Source organism: Mchenga conophoros, linkage group LG16, assembly GCF_057382185.1.
Source record: "Mchenga conophoros isolate Kocher_MC1m ecotype Shallow Benthic linkage group LG16, M_conophoros_male_GT1.1, whole genome shotgun sequence".
Classification (NCBI taxonomy): Eukaryota; Metazoa; Chordata; class Actinopteri; order Cichliformes; family Cichlidae; genus Mchenga; species Mchenga conophoros.
Window position 1 is genome coordinate 176401 of NC_140541.1, and position 26414 is coordinate 202814.

The 26414-nt window shown below is 40.9% G+C and overlaps 1 protein-coding gene across 2 annotated transcripts in view; it reads right to left on the minus strand.

Moving 5' to 3' along the window:
* The window catches only part of LOC146556027 (uncharacterized), a 48190-nt gene extending 22295 nt beyond the window's left edge, over positions 1 to 25895 (minus strand). For both annotated transcript variants that reach the window (XM_085249970.1, XM_085249968.1), the window contains exons 1-18: positions 25777 to 25895; positions 17040 to 17067; positions 16684 to 16731; positions 15114 to 15161; positions 14438 to 14485; positions 12868 to 12915; positions 12192 to 12239; positions 10622 to 10669; positions 9946 to 9993; positions 8376 to 8423; positions 7700 to 7747; positions 6130 to 6177; positions 5454 to 5501; positions 3884 to 3931; positions 3208 to 3255; positions 1638 to 1685; positions 575 to 616; positions 428 to 475 (exon numbers count right to left, since the gene is read on the minus strand). In XM_085249970.1, coding sequence (XP_085106096.1) covers positions 428 to 475; positions 575 to 616; positions 1638 to 1685; positions 3208 to 3255; positions 3884 to 3931; positions 5454 to 5501; positions 6130 to 6177; positions 7700 to 7747; positions 8376 to 8423; positions 9946 to 9993; positions 10622 to 10669; positions 12192 to 12239; positions 12868 to 12915; positions 14438 to 14485; positions 15114 to 15161; positions 16684 to 16731; positions 17040 to 17047 — 770 coding nt within the window. In that variant the 5' untranslated portion in view covers positions 17048 to 17067; positions 25777 to 25895. The remainder of the gene's footprint in view (positions 1 to 427; positions 476 to 574; positions 617 to 1637; positions 1686 to 3207; positions 3256 to 3883; positions 3932 to 5453; positions 5502 to 6129; positions 6178 to 7699; positions 7748 to 8375; positions 8424 to 9945; positions 9994 to 10621; positions 10670 to 12191; positions 12240 to 12867; positions 12916 to 14437; positions 14486 to 15113; positions 15162 to 16683; positions 16732 to 17039; positions 17068 to 25776) is intronic.
* Positions 25896 to 26414: the final 519 nt, after the last annotated feature.

Here is a 26414-nt window from a genome sequence, read left to right on the forward strand (position 1 = left end):
ATACATTCCCTCTCTTCAGCTGTCTGATGTTTGCTTGCAAATTTTAGATTAGCTCTTTGTACAGCATGAACGGAGAATGAAAACAGCATTTTCCTATTTGTTATGAATAACTGTTTTACATCAAAAAGTATTCTATAGGTTTTGTTTTGCATTATTGTAAAATGTAACTAAAAACGTTTACTCATTAAATAATTGTCACTAACTTTCTATTGCAATGTGAATTTTTGCATTAGCACATACTCAAATATGGAACAGTAATTTATCTGTATTGATTTTCTTTACCAGCCAATACTCTAAAAGGTATCTCACTCAAATGTCAAAATGAATTTTTAGCCTTTAACCATATAATGTAAAACTACAGAACCATAGAAAATAGACGCATGTCAGACTGATTCCTGAGTAAACATAATTAGAGAAGAATACTTACTTCAATTCATCTATTTCCTTACTTAGGATTTTCTTTAAAAAAATCAGTCTGTATTAAAACACACAAAATAAAATGTTTGAAGCAGTCACGATTAAGATTATGAATTGAAATCACTAGCTCTGGGAAAATTGGTGATTCAATACATGCCTTTGTTTGTGTTCACAATCATGTTGTTCAAACTGCTTACACCTGGATGTGGTGAACAAAAGAAAAGCAATTTCTTAAAGGTTAATTGTAGATCTTAAAGCATTAAAACATTATTTGAGATTCACTGGTTTAATTAACATGCTGTAACATGAAAAGCTCCAAAGATGTCAAAATATTTCATTTCTCAAAGTTAATTAGTGGAAAAAAAGTAAAAATTAACTTAATGTGGAAGGGAGTAGAAAATTTTTAATTTGTATATTCATAAAGTTATTGTAAATTCAGATCAGGCCATCCAATACATGTAAATGTCTTACTATTTACCACTGTTTCATCTCGTTTACTGAAAGATAACAGAAAAGTTTTTTGAATCATGTCAGAAAAAGATCTGTTTATTTCGTTAGAATCCATCAGCAAAACCACGGCTGAATCCAGTGATCTCTAAGTGGGTTTTTAGCATTGTGAGTCAACATTTACAATTAATCAGTCCTTCTTGCTCTTTACATGGTCAATATGTTGACCCTGAACAGAAATTATTAGCTGTTCTTACTGTACTGTCTCATCACTGAATCATGCCTGGTCGTGGTCATTTCATTAGAATCAGTCTGTGGTTTCACTTGTGGAACTGAAATCAAACCATGCTAAACTGGTTGTTAATTTCACGTTTGTGCTCACTAGACATTTGCTGATTTGAGCTGAGACGTGTAATGCGATTTACGTAAGCTCTGCTCTGTTGGAGGGTTAACTCCTCCAAAATTAGACACAGCATGGTGTGAAAAAGTCTCCCCGCAGAACTTGACAGTCCTGTTTGTCCAAATATTTGAACTATGTATTGTGTCTTGTGCCATTTTGATTGTGGCACCCTCACCAGACCAGATGACACTTGATGAAAATAGTTTTCCTAATGCTGTGTTTGATTAGGTATTCACAAGTCCTTTTAAGAACGGATCTGAAAGAAGATTCGGCAGATGCACTCTTAAGTCCACTGATCTCCAATTGAGTTTCGAGCATTGTGAGTCAACATTTACAATTAATCAGTCCTTCTTGCTCTTTACATGCTCAATACCTGTTTTTTCCTTCGGACTCGTCTGCATTTTCTTCAGGCTCATCAGGGCTGTGGTCGGCAAACAAAAAGTGTGAAAATGATTAATTCTACTGTTAAACACATCATAAATCACCAACTGAAATACTGTGTACACTGATTGACAGGCATTGGTCACTGTGCTCTACTGGGTATTGTGTCATTTCGTACCAAGGTCAGTTCATTTTAGTAGACTCAGTCAGTGGTTTCACTTACACAAATAAAATAAGTCCTTGCCGAGCTGCTAACAATAAACTCACTAGGCATTATCTCACATTAGCTACCACATACATCCCACTTTAATACGGGTAGGTCCATTCATGGTTGGACAACAACACATTTATTGTTATTGTACCTCTGCCCATCATCACAGTGGATATTACAACAAGCAGTCACAATGTGACTGAAATGCAGCGTTCCAGCCTAATTTCACGGCGTTGAACAGAAATGTCACAGTATGTGTTCAGAAATGAGAAATGCTTTCGGATACAGTACAGCATTTTAAGAGACTCGTAAGTCATCGGGCAACTGATGAAAAAGCAGTTTCCCGGCCATGTGAAGGCTGCTCCCTTATTGTTTCATGACAAATTCAGCGGATAAAACAACAGGATCCATTCCAAGTGTTCATCTCAGTTGCTGTTCACTGAAACTCTCAATATAAGGTCCCAAGGTTATGCCATGGGCATGTGCCAGTGGAAGTGTTTCACCAGTGATCATGTGAAAGCAGACCAACCTCTCTCTAATACAGGACTGTGCTCCCTGTTGAGATTCAGCCAAATGGCCAAAAAGTAGTAAAGATGATCGTAAAATTACGTTAGTTTGTCCAATGACTGTGGAGGCTCAGAAAATGTGCCGCTATGAATTCAAATGTCTGCAATTCCAAATACTTTTGTGGAACCCCATGAATTACAGCCGAATATCCTCAAGTCAGGCACATCTTCATTAGTTGCTTTAAAATCCACTGTGCTGGTGTACAGAGGCAATATTGCAAAAATACCCCCCAAAGTATGTCGGTGTTGAAAACCCTTTGGAGCGGACTGTACGAGTGAGATACAGCACGGTTTACATAAAGTCATCCCAAAGAACTTGATACTTGTGTTTGGTGGACAGAACAACAAAGTCGTAGAGATTGATCTGATCTGGAATGGAATCAATCAAACATTTGCAAAGGTTGATCTTCAAACAGAGCTGACTGGCACTTTTTTAAAAGTGTGACTGTGTCAAGCTTCACACAAACACAAGTCACTGTAGGGACACTGTGTTGGCTGGCTTTCCTATTAGCGAGCTGCTATCGTATCTACTTTCTCTTCAAGTTTTACTTCATCTACAGTCTGTTTTTATGTACTTTCGAAGATAACCCCCATGAAAATCGTCTTCTCTGATCAGATGCCAATGTGGCAGGTGAGTCTGTGTCACTTTCACTCTGTTAACAACATCATGAATTATCTCAGCACACAGGTACTTTCTTAAGGCCACTGCCGTCTAATTTGGTCTGATCATTCCGGGTAAACATTTACATGAAATCACGCCTTGTAGCTTTTTGCATGTACAATACCTGCTCGTTTCTGCTGCCTCATTTTCCTTTGTTTGGGATGTATCAGAGCTGTGGTAGAAAGACAAAGAGTGTCAAAGGGATTAATTCTGTTGGGGAACAACTACTGAAGCATCAGCAGAGGTAATGTTCACCCTGAACAGCAATTATTAGTTGTTCTTGCTGTACTGTTTCTTCACTGAATCATGCCTGGTCATGGTCATTTCATTAGAATCAGTCTGTGGTTTCACTTGTGGAACTGAAATCAAACCATGCTAAACTGGTTGTTAATTTCACGTTTGTGCTCACTAGACATTTGCTGATTTGAGCTGAGACGTGTAATGCGATTTACGTAAGCTCTGCTCTGTTGGAGGGTTAACTCCTCCAAAATTAGACACAGCATGGTGTGAAAAAGTCTCCCCGCAGAACTTGATAGTCCTGTTTGTCCAAATATTTGAACTATGTATTGTGTCTTGAGCCATTTTGATTGTGGCACCCTCACCAGACCAGATGACACTTGATGAAAATAGTTTTCCTAATGCTGTGTTTGATTAGGTATTCACAAGTCCTTTTAAGAACGGATCTGAAAGAAGATTCGGCAGATGCACTCTTAAGTCCACTGATCTCCAATTGAGTTTCGAGCATTGTGAGTCAACATTTACAATTAATCAGTCCTTCTTGCTCTTTACATGCTCAATACCTGTTTTTTCCTTTGGACTCGTCTGCATTTTCTTCGGGCTCATCAGGGCTGTGGTCGGCAAACAAAAAGTGTGAAAATGATTAATTCTACTGTTGAACACATCATAAAGCACCAACTGAAATACTGTGTACACTGATTGACAGGCATTGGTCACTGTGCTCTACTGGGTATTGTGTCATTTCGTACCAAGGTCAGTTCATTTTAGTAGACTCAGTCAGTGGTTTCACTTACACAAATAAAATAAGTCCTTGCCGAGCTGCTAACAATAAACTCACTAGGCATTATCTCACATTAGCTACCACATACATCCCACTTTAATACGGGTAGGTCCATTCATGGTTGGACAACAACACATTTATTGTTATTGTACCTCTGCCCATCATCACAGTGGATATTACAACAAGCAGTCACAATGTGACTGAAATGCAGCGTTCCAGCCTAATTTCACGGCGTTGAACAGAAATGTCACAGTATGTGTTCAGAAATGAGAAATGCTTTCGGATACAGTACAGCATTTTAAGAGACTCGTAAGTCATCGGGCAACTGATGAAAAAGCAGTTTCCCGGCCATGTGAAGGCTGCTCCCTTATTGTTTCATGACAAATTCAGCAGATAAAACAACAGGATCCATTCCAAGTGTTCATCTCAGTTGCTGTTCACTGAAACTCTCAATATAAGGTCCCAAGGTTATGCCATGGGCATGTGCCAGTGGAAGTGTTTCACCAGTGATCATGTGAAAGCAGACCAACCTCTCTCTAATACAGGACTGTGCTCCCTGTTGAGATTCAGCCAAATGGCCAAAAAGTAGTAAAGATGATCGTAAAATTACGTTAGTTTGTCCAATGACTGTGGAGGCTCAGAAAATGTGCCGCTATGAATTCAAATGTCTGCAATTCCAAATACTTTTGTGGAACCCCATGAATTACAGCCGAATATCCTCAAGTCAGGCACATCTTCATTAGTTGCTTTAAAATCCACTGTGCTGGTGTACAGAGGCAATATTGCAAAAATACCCCCCAAAGTATGTCGGTGTTGAAAACCCTTTGGAGCGGACTGTACGAGTGAGATACAGCACGGTTTACATAAAGTCATCCCAAAGAACTTGATACTTGTGTTTGGTGGACAGAACAACAAAGTCGTAGAGATTGATCTGATCTGGAATGGAATCAATCAAACATTTGCAAAGGTTGATCTTCAAACAGAGCTGACTGGCACTTTTTTAAAAGTGTGACTGTGTCAAGCTTCACACAAACACAAGTCACTGTAGGGACACTGTGTTGGCTGGCTTTCCTATTAGCGAGCTGCTATCGTATCTACTTTCTCTTCAAGTTTTACTTCATCTACAGTCTGTTTTTATGTACTTTCGAAGATAACCCCCATGAAAATCGTCTTCTCTGATCAGATGCCAATGTGGCAGGTGAGTCTGTGTCACTTTCACTCTGTTAACAACATCATGAATTATCTCAGCACACAGGTACTTTCTTAAGGCCACTGCCGTCTAATTTGGTCTGATCATTCCGGGTAAACATTTACATGAAATCACGCCTTGTAGCTTTTTGCATGTACAATACCTGCTCGTTTCTGCTGCCTCATTTTCCTTTGTTTGGGATGTATCAGAGCTGTGGTAGAAAGACAAAGAGTGTCAAAGGGATTCATTCTGTTGGGGAACAACTACTGAAGCATCAGCAGAGGTAATGTTCACCCTGAACAGCAATTATTAGTTGTTCTTGCTGTACTGTTTCTTCACTGAATCATGCCTGGTCATGGTCATTTCATTAGAATCAGTCTGTGGTTTCACTTGTGGAACTGAAATCAAACCATGCTAAACTGGTTGTTAATTTCACGTTTGTGCTCACTAGACATTTGCTGATTTGAGCTGAGACGTGTAATGCGATTTACGTAAGCTCTGCTCTGTTGGAGGGTTAACTCCTCCAAAATTAGACACAGCATGGTGTGAAAAAGTCTCCCCGCAGAACTTGATAGTCCTGTTTGTCCAAATATTTGAACTATGTATTGTGTCTTGAGCCATTTTGATTGTGGCACCCTCACCAGACCAGATGACACTTGATGAAAATAGTTTTCCTAATGCTGTGTTTGATTAGGTATTCACAAGTCCTTTTAAGAACGGATCTGAAAGAAGATTCGGCAGATGCACTCTTAAGTCCACTGATCTCCAATTGAGTTTCGAGCATTGTGAGTCAACATTTACAATTAATCAGTCCTTCTTGCTCTTTACATGCTCAATACCTGTTTTTTCCTTCGGACTCGTCTGCATTTTCTTCGGGCTCATCAGGGCTGTGGTCGGCAAACAAAAAGTGTGAAAATGATTAATTCTACTGTTGAACACATCATAAAGCACCAACTGAAATACTGTGTACACTGATTGACAGGCATTGGTCACTGTGCTCTACTGGGTATTGTGTCATTTCGTACCAAGGTCAGTTCATTTTAGTAGACTCAGTCAGTGGTTTCACTTACACAAATAAAATAAGTCCTTGCCGAGCTGCTAACAATAAACTCACTAGGCATTATCTCACATTAGCTACCACATACATCCCACTTTAATACGGGTAGGTCCATTCATGGTTGGACAACAACACATTTATTGTTATTGTACCTCTGCCCATCATCACAGTGGATATTACAACAAGCAGTCACAATGTGACTGAAATGCAGCGTTCCAGCCTAATTTCACGGCGTTGAACAGAAATGTCACAGTATGTGTTCAGAAATGAGAAATGCTTTCGGATACAGTACAGCATTTTAAGAGACTCGTAAGTCATCGGGCAACTGATGAAAAAGCAGTTTCCCGGCCATGTGAAGGCTGCTCCCTTATTGTTTCATGACAAATTCAGCGGATAAAACAACAGGATCCATTCCAAGTGTTCATCTCAGTTGCTGTTCACTGAAACTCTCAATATAAGGTCCCAAGGTTATGCCATGGGCATGTGCCAGTGGAAGTGTTTCACCAGTGATCATGTGAAAGCAGACCAACCTCTCTCTAATACAGGACTGTGCTCCCTGTTGAGATTCAGCCAAATGGCCAAAAAGTAGTAAAGATGATCGTAAAATTACGTTAGTTTGTCCAATGACTGTGGAGGCTCAGAAAATGTGCCGCTATGAATTCAAATGTCTGCAATTCCAAATACTTTTGTGGAACCCCATGAATTACAGCCGAATATCCTCAAGTCAGGCACATCTTCATTAGTTGCTTTAAAATCCACTGTGCTGGTGTACAGAGGCAATATTGCAAAAATACCCCCCAAAGTATGTCGGTGTTGAAAACCCTTTGGAGCGGACTGTACGAGTGAGATACAGCACGGTTTACATAAAGTCATCCCAAAGAACTTGATACTTGTGTTTGGTGGACAGAACAACAAAGTCGTAGAGATTGATCTGATCTGGAATGGAATCAATCAAACATTTGCAAAGGTTGATCTTCAAACAGAGCTGACTGGCACTTTTTTAAAAGTGTGACTGTGTCAAGCTTCACACAAACACAAGTCACTGTAGGGACACTGTGTTGGCTGGCTTTCCTATTAGCGAGCTGCTATCGTATCTACTTTCTCTTCAAGTTTTACTTCATCTACAGTCTGTTTTTATGTACTTTCGAAGATAACCCCCATGAAAATCGTCTTCTCTGATCAGATGCCAATGTGGCAGGTGAGTCTGTGTCACTTTCACTCTGTTAACAACATCATGAATTATCTCAGCACCCAGGTACTTTCTTAAGGCCACTGCCGTCTAATTTGGTCTGATCATTCCGGGTAAACATTTACATGAAATCACGCCTTGTAGCTTTTTGCATGTACAATACCTGCTCGTTTCTGCTGCCTCATTTTCCTTTGTTTGGGATGTATCAGAGCTGTGGTAGAAAGACAAAGAGTGTCAAAGGGATTCATTCTGTTGGGGAACAACTACTGAAGCATCAGCAGAGGTAATGTTCACCCTGAACAGCAATTATTAGTTGTTCTTGCTGTACTGTTTCTTCACTGAATCATGCCTGGTCATGGTCATTTCATTAGAATCAGTCTGTGGTTTCACTTGTGGAACTGAAATCAAACCATGCTAAACTGGTTGTTAATTTCACGTTTGTGCTCACTAGACATTTGCTGATTTGAGCTGAGACGTGTAATGCGATTTACGTAAGCTCTGCTCTGTTGGAGGGTTAACTCCTCCAAAATTAGACACAGCATGGTGTGAAAAAGTCTCCCCGCAGAACTTGATAGTCCTGTTTGTCCAAATATTTGAACTATGTATTGTGTCTTGAGCCATTTTGATTGTGGCACCCTCACCAGACCAGATGACACTTGATGAAAATAGTTTTCCTAATGCTGTGTTTGATTAGGTATTCACAAGTCCTTTTAAGAACGGATCTGAAAGAAGATTCGGCAGATGCACTCTTAAGTCCACTGATCTCCAATTGAGTTTCGAGCATTGTGAGTCAACATTTACAATTAATCAGTCCTTCTTGCTCTTTACATGCTCAATACCTGTTTTTTCCTTCGGACTCGTCTGCATTTTCTTCGGGCTCATCAGGGCTGTGGTCGGCAAACAAAAAGTGTGAAAATGATTAATTCTACTGTTGAACACATCATAAAGCACCAACTGAAATACTGTGTACACTGATTGACAGGCATTGGTCACTGTGCTCTACTGGGTATTGTGTCATTTCGTACCAAGGTCAGTTCATTTTAGTAGACTCAGTCAGTGGTTTCACTTACACAAATAAAATAAGTCCTTGCCGAGCTGCTAACAATAAACTCACTAGGCATTATCTCACATTAGCTACCACATACATCCCACTTTAATACGGGTAGGTCCATTCATGGTTGGACAACAACACATTTATTGTTATTGTACCTCTGCCCATCATCACAGTGGATATTACAACAAGCAGTCACAATGTGACTGAAATGCAGCGTTCCAGCCTAATTTCACGGCGTTGAACAGAAATGTCACAGTATGTGTTCAGAAATGAGAAATGCTTTCGGATACAGTACAGCATTTTAAGAGACTCGTAAGTCATCGGGCAACTGATGAAAAAGCAGTTTCCCGGCCATGTGAAGGCTGCTCCCTTATTGTTTCATGACAAATTCAGCGGATAAAACAACAGGATCCATTCCAAGTGTTCATCTCAGTTGCTGTTCACTGAAACTCTCAATATAAGGTCCCAAGGTTATGCCATGGGCATGTGCCAGTGGAAGTGTTTCACCAGTGATCATGTGAAAGCAGACCAACCTCTCTCTAATACAGGACTGTGCTCCCTGTTGAGATTCAGCCAAATGGCCAAAAAGTAGTAAAGATGATCGTAAAATTACGTTAGTTTGTCCAATGACTGTGGAGGCTCAGAAAATGTGCCGCTATGAATTCAAATGTCTGCAATTCCAAATACTTTTGTGGAACCCCATGAATTACAGCCGAATATCCTCAAGTCAGGCACATCTTCATTAGTTGCTTTAAAATCCACTGTGCTGGTGTACAGAGGCAATATTGCAAAAATACCCCCCAAAGTATGTCGGTGTTGAAAACCCTTTGGAGCGGACTGTACGAGTGAGATACAGCACGGTTTACATAAAGTCATCCCAAAGAACTTGATACTTGTGTTTGGTGGACAGAACAACAAAGTCGTAGAGATTGATCTGATCTGGAATGGAATCAATCAAACATTTGCAAAGGTTGATCTTCAAACAGAGCTGACTGGCACTTTTTTAAAAGTGTGACTGTGTCAAGCTTCACACAAACACAAGTCACTGTAGGGACACTGTGTTGGCTGGCTTTCCTATTAGCGAGCTGCTATCGTATCTACTTTCTCTTCAAGTTTTACTTCATCTACAGTCTGTTTTTATGTACTTTCGAAGATAACCCCCATGAAAATCGTCTTCTCTGATCAGATGCCAATGTGGCAGGTGAGTCTGTGTCACTTTCACTCTGTTAACAACATCATGAATTATCTCAGCACACAGGTACTTTCTTAAGGCCACTGCCGTCTAATTTGGTCTGATCATTCCGGGTAAACATTTACATGAAATCACGCCTTGTAGCTTTTTGCATGTACAATACCTGCTCGTTTCTGCTGCCTCATTTTCCTTTGTTTGGGATGTATCAGAGCTGTGGTAGAAAGACAAAGAGTGTCAAAGGGATTCATTCTGTTGGGGAACAACTACTGAAGCATCAGCAGAGGTAATGTTCACCCTGAACAGCAATTATTAGTTGTTCTTGCTGTACTGTTTCTTCACTGAATCATGCCTGGTCATGGTCATTTCATTAGAATCAGTCTGTGGTTTCACTTGTGGAACTGAAATCAAACCATGCTAAACTGGTTGTTAATTTCACGTTTGTGCTCACTAGACATTTGCTGATTTGAGCTGAGACGTGTAATGCGATTTACGTAAGCTCTGCTCTGTTGGAGGGTTAACTCCTCCAAAATTAGACACAGCATGGTGTGAAAAAGTCTCCCCGCAGAACGTGATAGTCCTGTTTGTCCAAATATTTGAACTATGTATTGTGTCTTGAGCCATTTTGATTGTGGCACCCTCACCAGACCAGATGACACTTGATGAAAATAGTTTTCCTAATGCTGTGTTTGATTAGGTATTCACAAGTCCTTTTAAGAACGGATCTGAAAGAAGATTCGGCAGATGCACTCTTAAGTCCACTGATCTCCAATTGAGTTTCGAGCATTGTGAGTCAACATTTACAATTAATCAGTCCTTCTTGCTCTTTACATGCTCAATACCTGTTTTTTCCTTCGGACTCGTCTGCATTTTCTTCGGGCTCATCAGGGCTGTGGTCGGCAAACAAAAAGTGTGAAAATGATTAATTCTACTGTTGAACACATCATAAAGCACCAACTGAAATACTGTGTACACTGATTGACAGGCATTGGTCACTGTGCTCTACTGGGTATTGTGTCATTTCGTACCAAGGTCAGTTCATTTTAGTAGACTCAGTCAGTGGTTTCACTTACACAAATAAAATAAGTCCTTGCCGAGCTGCTAACAATAAACTCACTAGGCATTATCTCACATTAGCTACCACATACATCCCACTTTAATACGGGTAGGTCCATTCATGGTTGGACAACAACACATTTATTGTTATTGTACCTCTGCCCATCATCACAGTGGATATTACAACAAGCAGTCACAATGTGACTGAAATGCAGCGTTCCAGCCTAATTTCACGGCGTTGAACAGAAATGTCGCAGTATGTGTTCAGAAATGAGAAATGCTTTCGGATACAGTACAGCATTTTAAGAGACTCGTAAGTCATCGGGCAACTGATGAAAAAGCAGTTTCCCGGCCATGTGAAGGCTGCTCCCTTATTGTTTCATGACAAATTCAGCGGATAAAACAACAGGATCCATTCCAAGTGTTCATCTCAGTTGCTGTTCACTGAAACTCTCAATATAAGGTCCCAAGGTTATGCCATGGGCATGTGCCAGTGGAAGTGTTTCACTAGTGATCATGTGAAAGCAGACCAACCTCTCTCTAATACAGGACTGTGCTCCCTGTTGAGATTCAGCCAAATGGCCAAAAAGTAGTAAAGATGATCGTAAAATTACGTTAGTTTGTCCAATGACTGTGGAGGCTCAGAAAATGTGCCGCTATGAATTCAAATGTCTGCAATTCCAAATACTTTTGTGGAACCCCATGAATTACAGCCGAATATCCTCAAGTCAGGCACATCTTCATTAGTTGCTTTAAAATCCACTGTGCTGGTGTACAGAGGCAATATTGCAAAAATACCCCCCAAAGTATGTCGGTGTTGAAAACCCTTTGGAGCGGACTGTACGAGTGAGATACAGCACGGTTTACATAAAGTCATCCCAAAGAACTTGATACTTGTGTTTGGTGGACAGAACAACAAAGTCGTAGAGATTGATCTGATCTGGAATGGAATCAATCAAACATTTGCAAAGGTTGATCTTCAAACAGAGCTGACTGGCACTTTTTTAAAAGTGTGACTGTGTCAAGCTTCACACAAACACAAGTCACTGTAGGGACACTGTGTTGGCTGGCTTTCCTATTAGTGAGCTGCTATCGTATCTACTTTCTCTTCAAGTTTTACTTCATCTACAGTCTGTTTTTATGTACTTTCGAAGATAACCCCCATGAAAATCGTCTTCTCTGATCAGATGCCAATGTGGCAGGTGAGTCTGTGTCACTTTCACTCTGTTAACAACATCATGAATTATCTCAGCACCCAGGTACTTTCTTAAGGCCACTGCCGTCTAATTTGGTCTGATCATTCCGGGTAAACATTTACATGAAATTACGCCTTGTAGCTTTTTGCATGTACAATACCTGCTCGTTTCTGCTGCCTCATTTTCCTTTGTTTGGGATGTATCAGAGCTGTGGTAGAAAGACAAAGAGTGTCAAAGGGATTAATTCTGTTGGGGAACAACTACTGAAGCATCAGCAGAGGTAATGTTCACCCTGAACAGCAATTATTAGTTGTTCTTGCTGTACTGTTTCTTCACTGAATCATGCCTGGTCGTGGTCATTTCATTAGAATCAGTCTGTGGTTTCACTTGTGGAACTGAAATCAAACCATGCTAAACTGGTTGTTAATTTCACGTTTGTGCTCACTAGACATTTGCTGATTTGAGCTGAGACGTGTAATGCGATTTACGTAAGCTCTGCTCTGTTGGAGGGTTAACTCCTCCAAAATTAGACACAGCATGGTGTGAAAAAGTCTCCCCGCAGAACTTGATAGTCCTGTTTGTCCAAATATTTGAACTATGTATTGTGTCTTGTGCCATTTTGATTGTAGCACCCTCACCAGACCAGATGACACTTGATGAAAATAGTTTTCCTAATGCTGTGTTTGATTAGGTATTCACAAGTCCTTTTAAGAACGGATCTGAAAGAAGATTCGGCAGATGCACTCTTAAGTCCACTGATCTCCAATTGAGTTTCGAGCATTGTGAGTCAACATTTACAATTAATCAGTCCTTCTTGCTCTTTACATGCTCAATACCTGTTTTTTCCTTCGGACTCGTCTGCATTTTCTTCGGGCTCATCAGGGCTGTGGTCGGCAAACAAAAAGTGTGAAAATGATTAATTCTACTGTTGAACACATCATAAAGCACCAACTGAAATACTGTGTACACTGATTGACAGGCATTGGTCACTGTGCTCTACTGGGTATTGTGTCATTTCGTACCAAGGTCAGTTCATTTTAGTAGACTCAGTCAGTGGTTTCACTTACACAAATAAAATAAGTCCTTGCCGAGCTGCTAACAATAAACTCACTAGGCATTATCTCACATTAGCTACCACATACATCCCACTTTAATACGGGTAGGTCCATTCATGGTTGGACAACAACACATTTATTGTTATTGTACCTCTGCCCATCATCACAGTGGATATTACAACAAGCAGTCACAATGTGACTGAAATGCAGCGTTCCAGCCTAATTTCACGGCGTTGAACAGAAATGTCGCAGTATGTGTTCAGAAATGAGAAATGCTTTCGGATACAGTACAGCATTTTAAGAGACTCGTAAGTCATCGGGCAACTGATGAAAAAGCAGTTTCCCGGCCATGTGAAGGCTGCTCCCTTATTGTTTCATGACAAATTCAGCGGATAAAACAACAGGATCCATTCCAAGTGTTCATCTCAGTTGCTGTTCACTGAAACTCTCAATATAAGGTCCCAAGGTTATGCCATGGGCATGTGCCAGTGGAAGTGTTTCACTAGTGATCATGTGAAAGCAGACCAACCTCTCTCTAATACAGGACTGTGCTCCCTGTTGAGATTCAGCCAAATGGCCAAAAAGTAGTAAAGATGATCGTAAAATTACGTTAGTTTGTCCAATGACTGTGGAGGCTCAGAAAATGTGCCGCTATGAATTCAAATGTCTGCAATTCCAAATACTTTTGTGGAACCCCATGAATTACAGCCGAATATCCTCAAGTCAGGCACATCTTCATTAGTTGCTTTAAAATCCACTGTGCTGGTGTACAGAGGCAATATTGCAAAAATACCCCCCAAAGTATGTCGGTGTTGAAAACCCTTTGGAGCGGACTGTACGAGTGAGATACAGCACGGTTTACATAAAGTCATCCCAAAGAACTTGATACTTGTGTTTGGTGGACAGAACAACAAAGTCGTAGAGATTGATCTGATCTGGAATGGAATCAATCAAACATTTGCAAAGGTTGATCTTCAAACAGAGCTGACTGGCACTTTTTTAAAAGTGTGACTGTGTCAAGCTTCACACAAACACAAGTCACTGTAGGGACACTGTGTTGGCTGGCTTTCCTATTAGTGAGCTGCTATCGTATCTACTTTCTCTTCAAGTTTTACTTCATCTACAGTCTGTTTTTATGTACTTTCGAAGATAACCCCCATGAAAATCGCCTTCTCTGATCAGATGCCAATGTGGCAGGTGAGTCTGTGTCACTTTCACTCTGTTAACAACATCATGAATTATCTCAGCACCCAGGTACTTTCTTAAGGCCACTGCCGTCTAATTTGGTCTGATCATTCCGGGTAAACATTTACATGAAATTACGCCTTGTAGCTTTTTGCATGTACAATACCTGCTCGTTTCTGCTGCCTCATTTTCCTTTGTTTGGGATGTATCAGAGCTGTGGTAGAAAGACAAAGAGTGTCAAAGGGATTAATTCTGTTGGGGAACAACTACTGAAGCATCAGCAGAGGTAATGTTCACCCTGAACAGCAATTATTAGTTGTTCTTGCTGTACTGTTTCTTCACTGAATCATGCCTGGTCGTGGTCATTTCATTAGAATCAGTCTGTGGTTTCACTTGTGGAACTGAAATCAAACCATGCTAAACTGGTTGTTAATTTCACGTTTGTGCTCACTAGACATTTGCTGATTTGAGCTGAGACGTGTAATGCGATTTACGTAAGCTCTGCTCTGTTGGAGGGTTAACTCCTCCAAAATTAGACACAGCATGGTGTGAAAAAGTCTCCCCGCAGAACTTGATAGTCCTGTTTGTCCAAATATTTGAACTATGTATTGTGTCTTGTGCCATTTTGATTGTAGCACCCTCACCAGACCAGATGACACTTGATGAAAATAGTTTTCCTAATGCTGTGTTTGATTAGGTATTCACAAGTCCTTTTAAGAACGGATCTGAAAGAAGATTCGGCAGATGCACTCTTAAGTCCACTGATCTCCAATTGAGTTTCGAGCATTGTGAGTCAACATTTACAATTAATCAGTCCTTCTTGCTCTTTACATGCTCAATACCTGTTTTTTCCTTCGGACTCGTCTGCATTTTCTTCGGGCTCATCAGGGCTGTGGTCGGCAAACAAAAAGTGTGAAAATGATTAATTCTACTGTTGAACACATCATAAAGCACCAACTGAAATACTGTGTACACTGATTGACAGGCATTGGTCACTGTGCTCTACTGGGTATTGTGTCATTTCGTACCAAGGTCAGTTCATTTTAGTAGACTCAGTCAGTGGTTTCACTTACACAAATAAAATAAGTCCTTGCCGAGCTGCTAACAATAAACTCACTAGGCATTATCTCACATTAGCTACCACATACATCCCACTTTAATACGGGTAGGTCCATTCATGGTTGGACAACAACACATTTATTGTTATTGTACCTCTGCCCATCATCACAGTGGATATTACAACAAGCAGTCACAATGTGACTGAAATGCAGCGTTCCAGCCTAATTTCACGGCGTTGAACAGAAATGTCACAGTATGTGTTCAGAAATGAGAAATGCTTTCGGATACAGTACAGCATTTTAAGAGACTCGTAAGTCATCGGGCAACTGATGAAAAAGCAGTTTCCCGGCCATGTGAAGGCTGCTCCCTTATTGTTTCATGACAAATTCAGCGGATAAAACAACAGGATCCATTCCAAGTGTTCATCTCAGTTGCTGTTCACTGAAACTCTCAATATAAGGTCCCAAGGTTATGCCATGGGCATGTGCCAGTGGAAGTGTTTCACCAGTGATCATGTGAAAGCAGACCAACCTCTCTCTAATACAGGACTGTGCTCCCTGTTGAGATTCAGCCAAATGGCCAAAAAGTAGTAAAGATGATCGTAAAATTACGTTAGTTTGTCCAATGACTGTGGAGGCTCAGAAAATGTGCCGCTATGAATTCAAATGTCTGCAATTCCAAATACTTTTGTGGAACCCCATGAATTACAGCCGAATATCCTCAAGTCAGGCACATCTTCATTAGTTGCTTTAAAATCCACTGTGCTGGTGTACAGAGGCAATATTGCAAAAATACCCCCCAAAGTATGTCGGTGTTGAAAACCCTTTGGAGCGGACTGTACGAGTGAGATACAGCACGGTTTACATAAAGTCATCCCAAAGAACTTGATACTTGTGTTTGGTGGACAGAACAACAAAGTCGTAGAGATTGATCTGATCTGGAATGGAATCAATCAAACATTTGCAAAGGTTGATCTTCAAACAGAGCTGACTGGCACTTTTTTAAAAGTGTGACTGTGTCAAGCTTCACACAAACACAAGTCACTGTAGGGACACTGTGTTGGCTGGCTTTCCTATTAGCGAGCTGCTATCGTATCTACTTTCTCTTCAAGTTTTACTTCATCTACAGTCTGTTTTTATGTACTTTCGAAGATAACCCCCATGAAAATCGTCTTCTCTGATCAGATGCCAATGTGGCAGGTGAGTCTGTTTCACTTTCACTCTGTTAACAACATCATGAATTATCTCAGCACACAGGTACTTTCTTAAGGCCACTGCCGTCTAATTTGGTCTGATCATTCCGGGTAAACATTTACATGAAATCACGCCTTGTAGCTTTTTGCATGTACAATACCTGCTCGTTTCTGCTGCCTCATTTTCCTTTGTTTGGGATGTATCAGAGCTGTGGTAGAAAGACAAAGAGTGTCAAAGGGATTCATTCTGTTGGGGAACAACTACTGAAGCATCAGCAGAGGTAATGTTTGCCCTGAACAGCAATTAATTTCATCTTTTGAGTTATCCCGTCTTGTCACTGGAAAATGTCACGCGAGGTGTTTATTTTAGACATTCAATTGAATATATTTCTTCTTTATTTATACACTGCCTAATCACAACAACCGTCGTTTCAAGGCACTTTCTATTGCAACGCAGTCTGTTCATTAATACATACATAATAATAATCATTCTTCCTGTTCTTCACATGTAACATACCTTTCCATTGCTTGCCTTTGAGAGATCTCTGTGGAAACAAAACAGAATTTTCATAATGTTATTCAACAACAAGAATGAAGAAAAATCCCTCAATATCCATCTTGCATTAGTCATATATTAGCCCAGTATATCAATTTCATAAAATATTAGATCAAAGGAAGTCCAACAATGTGACTCTAACTTAGTCTTTCTTGGATAGCCATCTTATGTAACCATTAGCAGTTAGTGGAAAGAGAAAAAAGAAGTCTTTCCTATTTGGTCTTATCTTTGAATGTAGAAACTCCAACATAGAAGAGATGCACGTAAACGAAATGCAAAATTTCTGCACATCTCTCCCCTTACTACTTGGGCCACTTTGGTGCGTCTCTGATGTGTCAGACGCTGATTGGTGATCATTGTCTTCTGACCGTTTGAACAACCCTCTCTTTAGGAGTTGTGAATACAGGTGTTGGTGCTGCCCTGGCAACAAGTGCTTCAAAATGGATTTAACATCTTCCACTTACACAATATTTCCACAACAAAGGAGCCTTTTCATTTCTACAGTTTTATCTTTCTTTTTCTGAGCTAACAAGTTAAGAATAGCATTTTTCTTCTCTTTCTTTTCTTTCACACAAGGTCTTGGTGGCACTTCTTTTGAAATACAGTTTTTTTGTTTGTTATATTGGCCTTAGTTCATCCTGGAGTTTATTCTTTTGGGTTTTGGTGCTAAACCCTTGACCAAGAGCAGTAATAAACCTCACCTTTACTTGGGAAATGTGGATAAACTTCTGGTTTTTGGCAACTGGAGCAGGGGCACCCTTTTAACCCTCATCTTGTAAGCTGGTTACTGTAACTTTAGAAGTGGGTGACTTTGTCCAGACAAAGAGCGAATCAGAAAACCCCTATGAAGAGAACACCAAGGGAAAAGTCCACTTTACCCTTGGTGTTCCCCACCCTGGAGCCAGTGCCGGGGAGAGTACCTGAGCATTTGTTGGCCAGGCCTTAGTCCAGCCGATCTTCCTGCAGGCCCACCACCTGCAGGAGGCACTGTAGTGGTAAGTTGCATTGTGAGCAAGGCTGCGTCAAGGAGCAGAGGTCCTGGTGGACCAATCCCCAGCTTCCAAGACTTGCAATTAGGACATGGAATGTCAGCTCTCTAATGGCGAAGGAGCTTGAGTTAGTGCGTGAGGTTGAGAGGTACCAGCTAGATATAGTCGGGCTAACCTCAACTCATGGCTTGGGCTCTGGAACGAGTCTCCTGGAGAGGGGCTGAACTCTGTCTCAGTCTGGAGTTGCCCCTGGTGAGAGGCGGCGTGCTGGGTATTTTAATATCCTCTCGGCTTGCTTCCTGTATGTTGGGGTTTCTACAAGAGGACAAGAGGGTTTGTTCCCTGCGCCTCTCGGTCGGGAACTGGGTCCTGACCGTCGTGTGCACTTATGCGCCAAGTGGCAGTCTAGAGTACTCAGCCTAGTTAAAGTCCCTGTGTGGGGTACTGGTACTGAAGGGTGCTCCGCCTGGGGACTCTGTTGTCCTACTCGGAGACTTCAATGCTCACGTGGGCAATGACTTGGAGGGGCATGACTGGGAGGAATGGCCTCTGAACCTGAGTGGTGTTTTGTTGTTGGACTTCTGTGCAAACCACAGTTTGGCCATAATGAACACCATGTTCAATCATAAGAGTGTCCATAAGTGCATATGGCATCAGGAAGCTCTAGGCCGCAAGTTGATGACCCCCTGGTTGTGAGTTGGATCAGGTGGCAGGGGAGGATGCTGGAAAGACCTGGCACACCCAAACGTATAATGGGGGTGTGCTGGGAATGCCTAGTAGAAGCCCTGGTCTGTGAGATCTTCAACACAAACCTCTGCCAGAGCTTTAACAGTATTCTGAGGGAGACTGGGGACATTGAGTACGAGAGGACCACTGCCAAAGCAGCTGCACTGAGCTGCGGCCAGAAGGTGGTTGGTGCCTGTCGTGTTGGCAACCCCTGAACCAAATGGTAAACACCAAAGGTGAGAGGAGCCACCAAACTGAAGGAATCCTATTGAGTTAATGACCTTGTAGTACCATATCACCCTATTAGAGCAGGCCTACTTGTTGTTCCTAGAGTATTTAAAAGTAGAATGGGAGGCAGAGCCTTCAGTTTTCAGGCCCCTCTTCTGTGGAACCAGCTTCCAGTTTGGATTCGGGAGACAGACACTATCTCTACTTTTAAGATTAGGCTTCAAACTTTCCTTTTTGCTAAAGCATATAGTTAGGGCTGGACCAGGTGACCCTGAATCCTCCCTTAGTTATGCTGCAATAGATGTAGGCTGCCGGGGGATTCCCATGATGCATTGAGTTTTTCCTTTCCAGTCACCTTTCTCCCTCACTATGTATTAATAGACCTCTCTGCATTGAATCATATCTGTTATTAACCTCTGTCTCTCTTCCACAGCATGTCTTTATCCTGTCTTCCTTCTCTCACCCCAACCAATCACAGCAGATGGCCCCGCCCCTCCCTGAGCCTGGTTCTGCTGGAAGTTTCTTCCTGTTAAAAGGGAGTTTGTCCTTCCCACTGTTGCCAAAGTGCTGCTCATAGGGGGTCATATGATTGTTGGGTTTTTCTCTGTATCTATGAAGCGCCTTGAGGCAACTTTTGTTGTGATTTGGCGCTATATAAATAAAATTGAATTGAATTGAATTGAATAGAGTTTGGTTAGCCTGTGGGACAGACCAAGCGGAACACAGCATGGGCAGTGGCTGAAGGAAAAACTCGGGTGTGGGAGGAGTTCCAAAAGGCCATGGAAAAAACTTTTGAACTGTTTCGAAGACAACCGTCAGACAACTAAGGAGGGAAAAGAGGTGTTCTACCTGCACTGTGTATAGTGCGGGTGGAGCGCTGCTGACTTCGACAGAGAAAGTTGTCGGGCAGTGGAGGGAACACATAGAGGACCTCCTTAATCTCACTGGCACATTTTCCGTGGAGAAAGCCTAGGGACGAAGGGGATGACCCGCCAATCTCCGGGGTTGAGGTCACTGAGGCATTTAAACAATGCCTTGATGGCAGAGCCCCTGGGGTGGATGAGGTCTGCCCCAAGTTCCTGAAGGCTCTGGATGTTGTAGGGCTGTCTTGGTTGACATACCTTTACAATGTTGCATGGAGATAAGGGACAGTAACCCTGGATTGGCAGACCAGGGTCATGATTCCCATCTTTAAGAAAGGGGACCGGAGGATGTGTTCCACCTACAGGGGAATCATACTCCTCAGCCTCCCTGGGAAAGTCTAGGCCAGGGTGCTGGAAAGGAGAGTCCATCCATTAGTTCAACCTCGGATACAGAAGGAACAATGTGGTTTTTGTCCTGGTTGTGGAACACTGGACCAGCTCTTTATCCTCTCAAGGATACTTGATGGTGCATGAGAGTCAGTCTTCAACTATTGCAGAATAACTAAGGGAGGATTCAGGGTCACCTGGTCCAGCCTTAACTATATGCTTTAGCAAAAAGGAAAGTTTGAAGCCTAATCTTAAAAGTAGAGATAGTGTCGTCAAAGGAACTTGCAAAGAAAAGCGTCTGGACTTTAAGTTACTTGAAGACGTTTCACCTCTCATCCGAGAAGCTTCTTCAGTTCTAAGGTCAAATGGTGGAGAGTCCCAGATATAAACCTAGTGGGAGTGACCCCCCACAGAGGGACAAAAGGACCCCCTGATGATCCTCTAATCGCCTGCGCCAAGGTGTGAAATTGGGTATGGGCCCCAATCAGCCAGAGTTTCGGGTGGGTTCATTGTGAAACCTGGCCCCACCTTATCATGCGAATTCCTGAGATCAGATGTTATTGACATTGTTAAGTCAATGTGGTGTATGCTGTACAGTGCAGCGAGGAATGCCCAGACCTCTACATTGGAGAGACCAAACAGCCACTTCACAAGCGCATGGTACAACACAGAAGAGCCACCTCCACAGGACAAGACTCAGCAGTCCATCTGCATCTTAAGGATAAAGGACACTCTTTCGAGGATGCCAATGTTCACATTTTGGACAGAGAGGACAGATGGTTTGAAAGAGGAGTGAAAGAAGCCATCTATGTCCACTGTGAGCGACCATCTTTGAACAGAGGCGGGGGTTTACGACACCAACTCTCTGCCATCTATAATCCAGTTTTGAGATCCTTTCCCAGACGCCTTAACGCACACTCACATCCTGGGCCATCTGATCTCAGGAATTCGCATGATAAGGTGGGGCCAGGTTTCACAATGAACCTACCCGAAACTCTGGCTGATTGGGGCCCACACCCAATTTCACACCTTGGCGCAGGCGATTAGAGGATCATCAGGGGGTCCTTTTGTCCCTCTGTGGGGGGTCACTCCCACTAGGTTTATATCTGGGACTCTCCACCATTTGACCTTAGAACTGAAGAAGCTTCTCGGATGAGAGGTGAAACGTCTTCAAGTAACTTAAAGAAGTCCAGACGCTTTTCTTTGCAAGCTCCTTTGACTACGATGACCTGGATGACTGAGAACCTTCACAGACATAGAGATAGTGTCTGTCTCCTGAATCCAAACTGGAAGCTGGTTCCACAGAAGAGGGGCCTGAAAACTGAAGGCTCTGCCTCCCATTCTACTTTTAAATACTCTAGGAACAACAAGTAAGCCAGCAGTGTGAGAGCAAAGTGCTCTAATAGGGTGATATGGTACTACAAGGTCATTCAGATAGCGTGAGGCCTGATTATTTAAGGCCTTGTATGTGAGGAGCAGGATTTTGAATTCAATTCTGGATTTAACAGGGAGCCAGTGAAGAGAAGCCAATATAGAAGAAATCTGCTCTCTCTTTCTAGTCCCTGTCAGTACTCCTTCTGCACCATTTTGGATTGACTGAAGCGTTTTCAGGGAGTTTTTAGGACTTCCTGATAATAATGAATTACAGTCGTCCAGCCTGGAAGTAATAAATGCATGAACTAGTTTTTCAACATCACTCTGAGACAGGTTCTCTTGATGCATTCTCAATCATCCAGGAAAGTAAATCTCCAAAAGTTGAATCTGTTCATCTGGACGTAGTGTTTTGTGGGAGAAACGTTTCGTCACTCATCCAAGGGACTTCTTCAGTCTCAGCTGACTGCAGGTTTCCCCAATCTTATAAACAGTACATTTGCATAATGACTGAAACCAGCCCACTGAAGGAACAATTAGCTGGGAGGTCAGTTCCTTAATCATAATTATGCAAATTCTCATGACCATTGATCAACAACCACTGACCAGAACCCACTGATCAAAGACCACTGTTCAATTGCAATGAGTACCATTCACAGAGAGTTGGGGAATGGCTGCAATCACAGCACTGTAAGATGACAAAAGATGTACCCTTAGGCTCCCTCCTCAATTCAGAGATGGTCTCTCCCTTTTCTCGTAAATGGCCTCCTTGACTCCGCGCTCAAACCAGCCTGGATCTTCCCTATCCAGGATGTGTACATCCTCATCATTGAAAGAGTTTCCACTGGCCTGTAGGTGTAAACAGACTGCAGAGTCCTGGCCTGACGAGGTAGATCTTCTGTGTTGTGCCATCCACTTCGCCAGAGGTTGTTTGGTTTCCCCGATGTATAAATCCTGGCAATCCTCCTGGCAACTATGTTACTCTGTTTGTGTCCCAATCCTCTGAGACAGGATATTTCTAATTTTAGAGATGTTGTGCAAATGGAAGAAAGCAGTCCTACATATTTGTTTAATATGTGCATTCAAGGACATGTCTTGGTCAAAAATGACTACAAGGTTCCTCACAGTGTTACTGGAGGCCAAGGTAATGCCATCCAGAGTAAGAATAAGTAAGATACCATATTTCTAAGATTTTCAGGGCCAAGTACAATAACCTCAGTTTTATCTGAATTCAGAATCAGAAAATTAGAGGCCATCTTTATGGTCTTCAGGTCTTTATGTCTCTAAGACATTCCTGCAGTTTAACTAATTGGTGTGCGTTATCTGGCTTCATGGATAGATAGAGTTGGGTGTCATCTGCATACCTTCTGCCTTCTGATGATACAGCCTAAGGGAAGCATGTATAATTTGAGCAGAATTAGTCCTAGCACTGAACCCTGTGGAAATCCATATTAAACCTTAGTGTGTGAAGAGGACTCTCCATTTACACGAACAAATTGGTAAGATGCCAAATGGATTTATTTATTTATTTATTTATTTGTTTATTTATTTATTTATTTATTTATTTATTTATCATTATGGCTTTGCCATATTGTTCCACAACCGAAGACTGGTCTGCTTCATTGTTCTTTTGTCCTATCTGAGCAGCTCACTGCTCAAGGATTACAGACAACTTGACATTAATCAAACAACTGCAAAAAAAATATTTGTTAAATCTTACTTTATTGACCCTTTTCTTTTCTTCTGTTTAAAAATTTCAGGATGGTTGGTTCAGCCCTGGCTGAACCCATAGGCCAGCAACTGGATTTCTGGAGGAGTGTCTAAGCAATGTCAGGAAAAGGCTTTCTTATATCAGGAAGAAGAATTCGGCACCAAAGAAATCCCAAGAAAATGTTCACTTTGCCTGGTACTAGAATAGATTTCTTTCTGCTTTTTGAAGCAATCTAAGGTCTGTTGATGGCTGCTTCAAAGCATCTTTTGTTTTTGATGCAAGTTACGCAAAGTCATGCGCCCAGTTTTGGGAATACCTTCACACCGTCATCTTTCCCAGGAATAGCTGAATCCCAGGACATGAATCAAATCTGATCAAATTAATGAGGGCTCATTTAGCTATAATGCAAGCGAAAAATCTTGCTCATAAAGATGTATGAAATGATCTTAGAGTGGGATTCCCTCTTGCCACTTTTCCAATGTTGATATATGTTGTGGCTGGGGAGAGGGAGGTCTGGGTTTCTCTGCTTAGGCTGCTGCCCCCGCGACCCAGCCCCGGATAAAGCGGATGAAGATGAATGGATGGATGGATGGATATATGTTAAGTACTGAAAAAATCATCAATTTATCTGTTTTTTAGAGTTTTTACATGCAATTTGTTCTAAAGCAGAACCAGCTTTACATAGCATGTCTTCATGTGTATTAACATGTACATGTGCTATAACCAAAAGCTGATTTGAAGTAGTGGATATAATATACAAACCAGGGTTGGTTCGGTTCATATTTAACCAAGCACTGGGTTACGAATTGAATTATTTTTAACTTTTTAATTTAGTGTGTATTTGTATCACCTCCACGCCTGCAATAAAGCAGTGTATTTTGAGTTCATGTTTTCATTTCTATGAGTTTTTATTTGCATCCTATTTCTGCCTGCACACAACCAGTTTGTGACAATTTACTTTATTGCCATTATCACTATCTCAAAGACACAATGCAGAATGAAATTTCAAAATAATATGCAATGTGACAGACTGCGTACTATATTCATACTATGTTTATTCTATAATTTAGTTATTTTGAATAATATCTTTTATAAACACTGTTTACTGTATATGTATCCACTGTATATGTATCTCTAATCTGTATTTCATTTTCAGTTGAACCTGGTTTGTAGCCCAAAACAATGTAACAAAAAATATGTAACTCATGTTATACAATACAAAGGTGTTCAAACACCTGCACTACTTTATTGTCAGAGTTTGGTAGCTGCATGGATTGTAGTGTTGTGTGATTGCCAAAGTCTAGAATTTTATCCATTTTACTCCAGTGGGGAGCATGGGTATGTGTTGCTGTGGGCCAGGATGTTAATCGTTTTAATCAGCTTGTCATCATCATAGACATTGTAAACGTTTGATATAAAATGAAAAAAACAAAACAAAACAACACAACATTTTGGCTGATCCATTACGGAGCCTTTTATACCTTCAAACCGATTTGAGTGACTGCTACCTGCATAGAGCCAAAGAGACTGATTAGGCAACTTCTAGTGGAAAAAATGTCAAGGTTCAGAATTTCAAATAGTGTCTTTTAAAAATTATTTGGCATCAGTTAATAAATTTTAAAAAAAAAATGTTCAGAACATAGACTGTTGACAGCTAGTTACAGCAAGTTACTTTAAGATTTTAAAATTCCATTAAATATATTTTAAAAATAATTTCAGCATCAGCTCAATGTTAACATAATCTTGTGACAATGACATTTTTCATCAGTGTGACTGATTGCAATACAACACAATTGGTCACTAATTAATGTGTTATATGTCTAAAGTTACACTATGTGCAGAAAATTTATCAAGGACAAGGAAAATGGCTGACTCCCTAAAGCTGGATTACTACAGATTCACAGTTAAGAATAACATAAAATCATGAGGGAGCATGTATGTTTCTGTGAATTTATTTTTTATTTATTTATTTTTCTTTTTCAAAAAAAATTCACCAAGAAAATGTTTCTGTGAATTTAGATTAAAAACCATAATCTTTCATTATTCATGAATGAGTTCTTGAACTCAAACATAAAAACAAAATTAAAACCAAAAATATTTACATTTTACTTAATGATTTTGAGTGAGAAGAAATGGCTATGTGAAGACATCTGTCATTTCAATTCACACAGGAAAATGTGGATGTGCAATGAACCAACAAATTCTTATCTAAATTCTGATGTATCTCATGAAAGAGAGCAGCAACGAACAAGGAAATAGGCATTTTTTTTATCATCCCTTTTCCCATCTTTACAGGTAGTGAAAATTAAAAAACATATTTTAACTGTTGTGTGTTCTATATTCAGCCTTCTTCTCTCTTTTGGTATAAACAATTTAGTGTAAAACTTGGTGGAAATTACTCAGGTTTTACAGAGATTTCTTACCTCAAAATATTAGATTGAAGAAAACTAACAACTTTGTAGTTCCTCTGCTGTCTTGTCTTGTTGGTTGTATATCTCTGTCTGACATCGAGACTGCTGTTATGCTTAGCAACTAATCAACAGAAACACACTGTCAGTGCTGTTCATTTCCTGTTTGACTTTTTACATAACCTTAACTTGACTGACCTGTTACTGCACTGGATGACTCCTACACCTGACATACAGGTGTCATTCTGGTCCAGCACTTAACCTGTTATACATGATAGTTAACAACTTTCGCATAGTTTGAATAGCATCGCCACAGTATACTAGATATTTTACAAGTTTTAATGGTTCATTTACAAATCTGTTGATGTGTTCTTGCATGCTATATGAAAACATCACCAGGGGGAAGACTCTACTGATAAACTGCTAAGCCCAGTGAACTGATGGTGAGTGTGAATCGGACACGAAATGTAGCTGTTTTGAATCATTTCTGGTTTTGTGTTACTGATGTCCCGATAGGTGATTGAGGTGTGAGACAAACGACCACTGGTCCAAGTGCATCAAAACAATGATTTTATTAAACACGTGTGGGAAGAAATACACCATCACAATCCTCAGCATAAATCTCCACTAGAAAGCACACTTCAAATGTTTTT